The sequence below is a fragment of the Bufo gargarizans genome, chromosome 1 (genome assembly GCF_014858855.1).
Source record: "Bufo gargarizans isolate SCDJY-AF-19 chromosome 1, ASM1485885v1, whole genome shotgun sequence".
Lineage (NCBI taxonomy): Eukaryota > Metazoa > Chordata > Amphibia > Anura > Bufonidae > Bufo > Bufo gargarizans.
Window position 1 is genome coordinate 68045297 of NC_058080.1, and position 11540 is coordinate 68056836.

General features: G+C 42.8%; 1 protein-coding gene across 1 annotated transcript; it reads right to left on the reverse strand.

The window, feature by feature from the left end:
* Positions 1–821: 821 nt before the first annotated feature.
* Positions 822–4734, reverse strand: LOC122924539 (protein S100-P-like). The gene is made up of 3 exons (XM_044275749.1): positions 4463–4734; positions 4110–4289; positions 822–944 (listed from the first exon to the last, which is right to left on the reverse strand). Exons 1-3 carry the CDS (start codon positions 4598–4600, stop codon positions 822–824), a joined length of 441 nt encoding a protein of 146 aa, XP_044131684.1. The 5' UTR covers positions 4601–4734.
* Between the last annotated feature and the right edge of the window lie 6806 nt (positions 4735–11540).

Consider the following 11540-nt stretch of genomic DNA (forward strand, 5'->3'; position numbering starts at 1 on the left):
AATGACAAATAGATGATTGGTTGGGTTGCAGGGTTTGTGTGTGTGTGTGTGTCCCCCCCCACCCCCCCTCAATCTGATCTTGATGCCTAATCCTGAAGATTGGTGATAAATATAAAAGGACCAGAAAACTCCTTTAAAGTGACCAACCTTCTAAACAGCTTACTTCCTGGTAGGGTTGATCATGGTGACTGCAATGAGCCATATCTTGTTGCAATTGGTATTACCACTGCAAGGAAATTTTTTTTTTATTCATCTGCAAATGAGGCCCTCGGAGCACCACGTCACCTCTGCCTCTCCCCTTTTTCACCCCCTCTCCCAGTGAGATTTACAAGGCTAAGCAGCTTCACTGCTCTGAAGCTTGGTCCCGAAATCTTACTAGTGGGACCACTCTGAGAATTTAACTGCTCTGAGATTTTTACTGTGTAAGCGCCGGCAGTATTGCCCTCAGCGCATGCACAAGATTTTGAGGCCAGGCATTAAACCGGTGAGGGTGACTGGCCCTCTCAATCTTACTGGGAGAGGGTGGCAATGGGGAGAGGCAGAATTAGAAATGGTCCTCCGAGGGGCTAGGCCAACCCCTCAGTGCCCCAAGCATCTCATTTGCATATAAATACTAATAGTCAATTCTAGGTTTAGTAGAGTTGACCATGGTGACAGATACACTTTAATCCACACCCATTCTAGACCACCATGTATCATATATGTCCATATCAACCTGTTCATAACCCTACAAAAGAAAGAAACAAATACAATATACTGAACTTTATTAGTCAAAGCCAGATTGATTGAAATAATTATTTTTTAGACATTTGTTGAAATCTTTAATGCCCCAGATAGGTGAGCGCACCAACAAATGTCATAAATTCATTAAAATCCACTTGATTGTCTCCATTTTTATCCAGGTCCTTTAGAAGCTGGCCCCACTCATCTTTACCTTTCGCATTCTAGACCAAAAAATATAGAAAATGAATTAGAATCAGAGAAGCTCCTCGGTTCTTTGTACAATTGAAATAGCCAAGAAGGAACCGATAAACATGAACATTTACATAACAAAGACCTCAAAATTAGAAAATTAGAAATTTAGAAAATTCCCCTTACGCTACATGCCACCAGCAGTAAACTCCAAAGATAGCCATATACTGAAAAATTCAACCAAAATGATCATCTGGTGAAATTTAACAACGAACTATTGTTTTAATTGACCGATGTGAGACCATCATCTGAAAGAAGTCAGCCATGTTTGAAATTTTCGTCTGATACCTAGATGAAAGATCTTTTTAAAGAAAGATTAATCATGGACAAAACATCTTTTTTTCTAGAAAATGTCCCAGAAAAATATTTTGTCCATTGCCCGGTTTAATTGAACATATATGACCAAAATGAACAACTATAACTGCCAAAAGAGATGGCCTTGCGGTTCGCCCGGCGGTCGGACCTTTGCTCGTTCGCGATTCACCGAACATGCGGCGATATTCGCGCCCACCATATACTTTTACATTGTGAAGAACTTTGACCCATGACACATCCATCAGGTGGTACAGGACAGCCAATTGAGACATTTCCGCACATGGACACACCTCCTACCTTATAAATAAACCTGATCTGGCTGCCATTTTACATTCAGTGTTTTGCCAGTGTAGGGAGAGGTTGCTGTGTGGAGCAGGGACAGACTGTTAAGGACAAAAACGCTATCAAATAGGTCCACAAAAGTCCTTTTAAAGACTGGTATAGGTGTGCTATTGATAGGTGTGCAGTACAGAGAGGTGTCATACACTTATAATATACTTTCTGACATAGAACGCATATTATAGTGGATTTGTATTGTGCAGCAGTGGTGGTGAGCGGTGAGCGGTTCTGCTGCGATACTGCAGCTACACAGAGTGACAAACGCAATTAGAAAAAATAATTATAACTGGTCTGATATACCAGTCGCCCCCCAAAAAAACTGATAGATGCGGGGTGTTATATACCAATAATAGACTTTCTATATAGTGCATTTGCGTACAGTAGCATTTCTTTGCGGTTTTGCTGCGTTCCCTCTGCTATACACAGTGGCAAACGGTATTGGAAAAAATAATTATAACTGGTGTGCGCAGTTTTTATTTGGTCCATAGTATGCGGTCCCTTTAATTATGGGAGAAAAGTATGATTCTTCACAAAATTTGCTTAAGTATATATAAATTACAGCACAATATATGTAGGTATAAAATAAGACTACAGCAAATGATTGTATTAAGTCCGCTATAACCATTTGGCTCTTTGGTTATCTCTAAGCCGCTGTTCCACCTAGTTCACACTATGCGGTTCCAGTGAACACGGTGGAAATCAGATCCCGAATAGATATAATCCGACAGGGGATATCATCATAGACTCCTCTTAGTATAGGAATAATGGTCTAACCTGTTAGAATATGCTGTTGGTATAATATTATGGTATATTAGAATTACATGATACAATGTGCTTTTAGCAGAATGTGATGTAATTAAATTGCAGTGCTATATACTATGATCTTTAAAGTTGCCTGTGTCAGTCTAATATAGTATTCATATGTGGAAATAATGTAATGTGTTTTGTGCCACCTAGACTGCACCAATATGTGGGAGTTATATTATTTTATCATTACTAAGATGGATAGTATATGTCACGGGTGTGCTTGTTTGTACAGGTGTTTCACATGTTACTGATTGATTCCCAAACCCCTCCTTGTGGGCTGGAACACCGGAGATGGACCCTATTTCAATTCAGAGCAGGTCAAACACTTTGGATTATGACTAAGAACACTGTTGTTCGAAACGCGTAAATCTACTGGGAATAAGTGGGAACCAGTGCCACTGTTTGCTGTATTTATCTGGAATATTTTGGTGAATAAAGACCGGGATTGTTCAAACGTCTACTTCTGGTGCTGGAGCTTCTTTTCTGTTTAGTGATTAGCACTACTGCCTGGTGGCACTGAGGGTCCTCTTAGACTGCCCGGACAGGACGAGCGCCAATCGGCTATAAACACATTAATCGGCCATACTTACCAACCATTCTGTTGGTAATATCGGGACATGTAAGCCACTCCCCCGGGAATACACCGGCCCCACCTGGGAGCACCCACTTATGGGCACACTTTTCGTTAATCTCACCCATTTTTATCCCGGGACTGTGGGAATTTGCCAGGACTGTGTCTACATATCAGGGACAGTTCTGCCAAATTCAGGACAGTTGGCATCTATGATCAGCACTTGATTACAATGCAACTGTTCTTTTCCCATAATTTCCAATGATTATTGGCGGCTGATTACACAGGGAGATGCGCTGCTGATAATTGTGCATCTTTTATTCCTATGAAAGATACAAATCAGCTGACAAATGAACATTTGCTCTTTCATCGGTTGGTTGGGAGCACTATGAAGGTGCTGCCATACGTTGCAGCGGTGCTGCATTTTTGATGAGACAAAAAATGCATAAAAATCATGCAGTTTGTGCAACAACGTACCGGCTTCTATGTTGCATTTCCTTCCAGCAAATGGAAAAAAAGCAAATCGCACACAGCAGGAGATCTCTGGATCCACGTGAGGTCCAGGACTGGTTCTAGCTTTATTATAAAGTGGTAGTACTAGATTATGTACTGTTTTCATTTTTTACAGTATTCATTGGATGATCTCTTCAAGGGATGCAAAAAGTGACAGGAAAAGTGCTATATGGCAGAAGGTTCCAAACTGTAGCTTTAAAATTCAGAAATTTGCAAAAATGTTTATTTTATTACAAAGCGCTATATTTCCATCAGCTGGACACTGAGGTATAGTTTCAGCATATAGCAGGTTATAGGTAACTTATAATAGATCGGCACGGTGCTTAAACGTAATACGACCCTAATACTGAACCCTATACATGAGGTTGTAGAATGCTCCGCCAGTCATAGTTTATAGACTGCTATAAACTCCAATTTGTATTCTGTTGATGGGTTTCTTCCTGAGCCATCACCCCTTCTATCCTGCAGCCGCCAGGAGACATTCTGACACTATGGAATTGCTATTTTTGTGTTTCCCGATTATCTTCTATAGTATAATATAAATAATGGGTGATAGCTGTATACTTCTACTGTATGTAAGGCATCATCTTACCCTCATGAGTCCAGGCAGTTCCTTCTCCATCATAGTCTTCAATTCCCCTTTAGATAAAGGTTTTTTTTTGCCCTCAGTAGAGGAATATTTGGCAAAGACATTGCCGAGTTGTTCGATTGCGGCTTCCGGTTCTCTCATGTTTGGATGGGATTTGAGCTTCTCGGCTTCTCCAGGCAGCTGCTAAAGGCAGAGGGAAGTACAAGTAACGAAGCCTCTGATTATATACAGATCGTGGCTTTGTGCTCAGGGCAAATATTTCTCAATAAGTAAATATTCCCTATTTTCTTCTATAGTATAATATAAATAATGGGTGATAGCTGTATACTTCTACTGTATGTAAGGCATCATCTTACCTTCATGAGTCCAGGCAGTTCCTTCTCCATCATAGTCTTCAATTCCCCTTTGGATAAAGTGTCTTTTTTGCCCTCAGTACAGGCATATTGGTCAAAGACATTGATGATTAGATTGATTGCGGTTATCAGATTGGTCATGTTTGGATGGGATTTGAGCTTCTCGGCTTCTCCAGGCAGCTGCTAAAGGCAGAGTGAAGTACAAGGGACGGAGCTCCTGCTTATATAAAGATCGTGGCTTTGTGCTCAGGGCAAATATTTCTCATTAAAGGGATTCTGTCACCTCCCCTAAGCCAAAAAACGATTTTAAAGCAGCCATGAAGCACAGCTTAGCTGGATTAGGCTGTGCTCTTTTATCTTGAAATCCGTCCAGCAGTTACTGCAAAAAACAACTTTGATTGATAAGGAAATGTGTCCTGAAGGTGCCCAGAGGGGCGTTTTTTTCTTCTTAGAGAGCCCAGTACCGCCCCTCTTACAGTGCCCAGCCCGCCTTCCTTGTACTGCCACAGCCTCTCCTCCCTCTCCTCCCCCTCTGTGGCAGGCTGGGGGCGGTTAGAAAGTACAAGGAAGGCGGGCTGGGCACTGTAAGAGGGGCGGTACTGGGCTCTCTAAGAAGAAAAAAACGCCCCTCTGGGCACCTTCAGGACACATTTCCTTATCAATCAAAGTTGTTTTTTGCAGTAACTGCTGGACGGATTTCAAGATAAAAGAGCACAGCCTAATCCAGGTAAGCTGTGCTGCATGGCTGTTTTAAAATCGTTTTTTGGCTTAGGGGAGGTGACAGAATCCCTTTAAGTAAATATTCTATAGGGTGTAACCTTCATACAACCTGTAATTGACTATCTCTGCAAACATGCCCGACTGGTGGCTCAAAAAGCCTTCATCCTTAAATGCTGAAGTAAAAAGTTACCATCCCCTGAGAGAGAAATTAGTACAGAATATAAAGACTGTGCGGCATCAAAATGAAGGATTGCTGGAAGACAGACAGTGGGGGTCATTTATTAAAGCCCGTCTGGCGAAAAAATAGTTGCAAAGTGTATTTTTACGACTTTTTTAATGTCGCACAGTCATTTTTACGGCAAGTACAACAGATGGGTGGGATTAGGATACGTTTGGGGCCTCACCAGGGCCAGAACTTCAGCTCTGGCAAATTTACTACTTTTTCATCTGGAAACAGGCGGTAAAGTAGACAAAAAAAACTACATCTGCCAGGAGCTGGCGTAGTGTCTCAGACAGGCCCACGGACTGCCATATATGTGCCTAATTTATGACGTGGTGCATGCATTGTCATAAATTAGCCATATACTACTAAGCAGGGGTGACAACTAAGACCAACATAAAAAGCCATCTTAGTAAATGTACCAGGTAAGTGCAAGTCCCGCCCAACTGCCGACCATGGCGTAAATCCAGCCCTGTGACTAGATATTGGCTCACGGCAAGTTAAAAAAGGGACTTGCAACTATTTGTACAACTAAAATAGTTGGAAGTCTCCTAATACTTGACCCCCATTGTGTACGTATCTTGGAGAGACTGAACTGAAATTATCATTGGTTATGAACTGCCTAAATTTCCTCAGTAAAGGAACTGTTTGCTGTTCAACAAAACCGGCCACATCACTGCCATCACCTTCACTGCTCTACGACTACATAATTACCAACATCTCAGTTGGTAAAATCGGGAATATATGCACCACCCAGGAACAGACGGACACGTACATTTATTGGCGGGGTTTATGGTGTCCTGCCCATTTTTGGCGTAGGAAAGCGCAAATTAGCCTCAGAAAAATTAGGGACATTCGTGGCAAATTCAAGACAGTTGGCAACTATGCGATTACATGGCCCCAGGGAGCGTTAGATTGAGGACAGCCACAGTCAACTACTACAACTCCTATTATTGCCACAACTACCACTCCCTTTCTCCCGGCTCTCCATAATATCGATAGGAACATTACTACTTAGCTACTGCTATAATGTAATCACCTACAGTCAGGTCCATAAATATTGGGCACCGACACAATTCTAACATTTTTGGCTCTATACACCACCACAATGGATTTGAAATGAAACTAACAAGATGTGCTCTACTGCAGACTGTCAGCTTTAATTTGAGGGTATTTACATCCAAATCAGGTGAACGGTGTAGGAATTACAACAGTTTGCATATGTGCCTCCCACTTGTTAAGGGACCAAAAGTAATGGAACAATTGGCTTTTCAGCTGTTCCATGGCCAGGTGTGTGTTATTCCCTCATTATCCCATTACAATGAGCAGATAAAAGCTCCAGAGTTCATTTCAAGTGTGCTATTTGTATTTGGAATCTGTTGCTGTCAACTCTCAAGTTGAGATTCAAAGATCTGTCACCATCAGTGAAGCAAGCCATTATTAGGCTGTAAAAAAAAAACAAATCAAAGAGATAGCAAAAACATTAGGCGTGGCCAAAACAACTGTTTGGAATATTCTTAAAAGAAGGAACGCATTGGTGAGCTCAGCAACACCAAAAGACCCAGAAGACCCCGGAAAACAACTGTGGTGGATGACCAAATTTTTTTTCCCCTGGTGAAGAAAACATCCTTCAAAATAGTTGGCCAGATCAAGAACACTCTCCAGGGGGTAGGTGTATGTGTGTCAAAGTCAACAATAAAGAGAAGACTTCACCAGAGTGAATACAGATGGTTCACCAAAATATGCAAACCATTGGTGAGCCTCAAAAACAGGAAGGCCAGATTAGAGTGTAACGGTCACGTACACACACACAGGGGGGAGGATAGTGACCACTGCGCTCCACCCTCACCCCTGGGCCTGCCTACTTGCCTCACGAGTCCTGATGACAGGGGACAACTGGACGGCAGTCCCTAACTGAGGATACGTGCGGGAAGGACAGACAAGACAAATAACGGATAGTGAACGGACCGGGTCAAAACCAAGAGGACAACGCAGTACAGAGGGATAAGCAAAGAATGGTCAGGAGAAGCCAGGGTCATAATTACTGGGAGAGTCGAGAAGTACCAAAGGAGTCCGCAAAGAATAGTCAGGGTGGAAGCCGAGGTCAAAATACCAGGAGGGATGTGCAGTACAGGAGGAGCAGGCAAATGATCGTCAGGGAACAGGATCAGGTAAGTATACAGGTATCCAACAAACGCCAGGAACCTAAATTAACAGGCAACCTGTGGCCAGCAGGCTGCCTGTATTAACAGTGGGGAGTGAGGGTCATGTGACGTGGCCAGCGTCACATGAACGACAGACCGACCAGTCGAGCACCAAGTGATCAGCTCGGCGCTCAAGGCAGACCTAGGAGCAGGGAGCCTCTCAGCTAGCAAAGCCACCCTGGAAACGAGGACAAACACAGATCCTCGCTCCCAAAGCTAAGCAGCAGGTCTGCGGCTGATGGGAGACCGAGTGCGCCTTCGGCACCCCGTTACATGGAGTTTGCTAAACAACGTCTAAAAAAGCCTTCACAGTTCTGGAACAACATCCTATGGACAGATGAGACCAAGGTCAACTTGTACCAGACATAGGCGTGCGCAGCCTATTGCATTAGGGTGTGCACCCTAAAGCACAAAAACACACGCCCCGCGCACGTGTGTATTTGTATATATATGTGTGTGTGTGTGTATATATATACAGACGTGGACAAAATTGTTGGTACCCTTTGGTCAATGAAAGAAAAAGTCACAATGGTCACAGAAATAACTTTAATCTGACAAAAGTAATAATAAATTAAAATTCTATAAATGTTAACCAATGAAAGTCAGACATTGTTTTTCAACCATGCTTCAACAGAATTATGTAAAAAAATAAACTCATGAAACAGGCATGGACAAAAATGATGGTACCCCTAACTTAATATTTTGTTGCGCAACCTTTTGAGGCAATCACTGCAATCAAACGCTTCCTGTAACTGTCAATGAGACATCTGCACCTCTCAGCAGGTATTTTGGCCCACTCCTCATGAGCAAACTGCTCCAGTTGTGTCCGGTTTGAAGGGTGCCTTTTCCAGACTGCATGTTTCAGCTCCTTCCAAAGATGCTCAATAGGATTGAGGTCAGGGCTCATAGAAGGCCACTTTAGAATAGTCCAATTTTTTCCTCTTAGCCATTCTTGGGTGTTTTTAGCGGTGTGTTTTGGGTCATTGTCCTGTTGCAAGACCCATGACCTGCGACTGAGACCAAGCTTTCTGACACTGGCTAGTACATTTCTCTCTAGAATTCCTTGATAGTCTTGAGATTTCATTGTACCCTGCACAGATTCAAGACACCCTGTGCCAGACGCAGCAAAGCAGCCCCAGAACATAACAGAGCCTCCTCCATGTTTCACAGTAGGGACAGTGTTCTTTTCTTGATATGCTTCATTTTTTCGTCTGTGAACATACAGCTGATGTGCCTTGGCAAAAACTTCGATTTTTGTCTCATCTGTCCACAGGACATTCTCCCAGAAGCTTTGTGGCTTGTCAACATGTAGTTTGGCATATTCCAGTCTTGCTTTTTTATGATTCGTTTTCAACAATGGTGTCCTCCTTGGTCGTCTCCCATGTAGTCCACTTTGGCTCAAACAACGACGGATGGTGCGATCTGACACTGATGTTCCTTGAGCATGAAGTTCACCTTGAATCTCTTTAGAAGTCTTTCTAGGCTCTTTTGTTACCATTCGGATTATCCGTCTCTTAGATTTGTCATCAATTTTCCTCCTGCGGCCACGTCCAGGGAGGTTGGCTACAGTCCCATGGATCTTAAACTTATGAATAATATGTGCAACTGTACTCACAGGAACATCTAGTTGCTTGGAGATGGTCTTATAGCCTTTACCTTTAACATGCTTGTCTATAATTTTCTTTCTGATCTCTTGAGACAGCTCTTTCCTTTGCTTCCTCTGGTCCATGTCGAGTGTGGTACACACCATATCACCAAACAACACAGTGATTACCTGGAGCCATATATATAGGCCCAATGGCTGATTACAAGGTTGCAGACACCTGTGATGCTAATTAGTGGACACACCTTGAATTAACATGTCCCTTTGGTCACATTATGTTCTGTGTTTTCTAGGGGTACCATCATTTTTGTCCATGCCTGTTTCATGAGTTTATTTTTTTACATAATTCTGTTGAAGCATGGTTGAAAAACAATGTCTGACTTTCATTGGTTAACATTTATAGAATTTTAATTTATTATTACTTTTGTCAGATTAAAGTTATTTCTGTGACCATTGTGACTTTTTCTTTCATTGACCAAAGGGTACCAACAATTTTGTCCACGTCTGTATATATACACACACACTGTATATATATAATTATATACACACAGGCTGGGCCTCACCCTAGCATTGCCGTGACTCCGCCTCTGCGCCTAGGAACAATATATAGGGGGGGGGCACATAATATACCACAGTCAAAAATGGGGGCGGGGGGCACTAATAATTTCCACCATATAATCATACTACTGAAAAAAACTAAATAAGTATATATAAATAAGATTACAAAATAGGAGAGTATTGCGGTATTCAGGGGTACCTTTTTATTGTACTATCCTAATACTTAAAAGACAAGCTTTCAAGAGTTTTCCTTTCTTCCTCGGTATTGCTTCATACCTGAGAAAGAGAGAAACACTCTCCAAAACTTTTCTTTAGAGTTTAAAGCAGTTTCAGCACTATAATAAAATAATTTACTTACAAAAGAAGCCATTCAGTCGTCTGCTGTGCCGTCCTCTGCTTGCTTCCGCGGATCTTCCCCTCCTTTCAGTCTCTCCATAGTGCGCAGGTGCCCTGTTATGGGGGATATGTGGATGACACAGTGTTATGGGGGATCTGTGTATGACACACTTATGGGGGATCTGTGGATGACACATTGTTTTGGGGGATCTGTGGATGACACTTTTATGGGGGATCTGTGAATGACACATTTTTATGGGAGATCTGTGAATGACACATTTTTATGGGGGATCTGTGAATGACACACTGTTATGGGGGACCTATGGATGACACACTGTTATGGGGGACCTGTGGATGACACACTGTTATGGGGGACCTGTGGATGACACACTGTTATGGGGGACCTGTGGATGACACACTGTTATGGGGGACCTGTGGATGACACACTGTTATGGGGGACCTGTGGATGACACACTGTTATGGGGGATCTGTGGATGACATATGACTGAGGAGGGCTATCAGGGGACTTTATACAGGGGTAATATAACTGAGGGGTATCAGGGTAAATTATACAGGGGGTAATATAACTAAGGGGTATCAGGGTACACTATACAGGGGTAATATAACTGAGGAGGGCTATCAAGGACATTATACAGGGGTAATATAAGTTATATTTCCTCTGTATAATGTCCCCTGATAGCCCTCCTAAGTTATATTACCCCTGTATAATAATGTCCCCTGATACCCCTTAGTTATATTACCCCCTGTATAATAATGTACACTGATACCCCTTAGTTATATTACCCCGCCCTGTATAATTTAACCTGATACCCCTCAGTTATATTATATAACTGAGGGGTATCAGGGTACATTATACAGGGGGTAATATAACTAAGGGGTATCTATCAGGGTACATTATACAGGGGTAATACAAGTGAGCAGGGCTATCAGGGACATAATACAGGGGTGAGGGGTAAGATAAGTTATATTACCCCTGTATAATGTCTGATAGTAGCCTAGCCCTCCTCGGTTATATTTCCCCTCATGTACCCTGATACCCCTAGTTATATTATCCCCTGTATGATTTACCCTGATACCCCTCAGATATATTATATAACTGAGGAGTATCAGGATAATACAGGCGACAACAGAGGATTCGTAGCACTGTGGGATGGGGGGGTACATACTACTTTTTTTATATGCCCAGCCCTCACCTCACCAGCTAGCAGACGGCCAGGCGCGCAGGCAGGGTACTACTATTCAGATGCAGCGTGACGTGACATCAACGTCAACTCAGCCTGCGCCGCACAGCACGCACTCCCTCTCTGCCTCTGCCGGGTCCGGGACTCCGCCCCCTATTTGAATACTAGCCACCGCCCGCCGGCAGCCCACAGCCAGATATTGTAAATGAATTGACAGCGCGGCGGGCGGCGGCAGCCA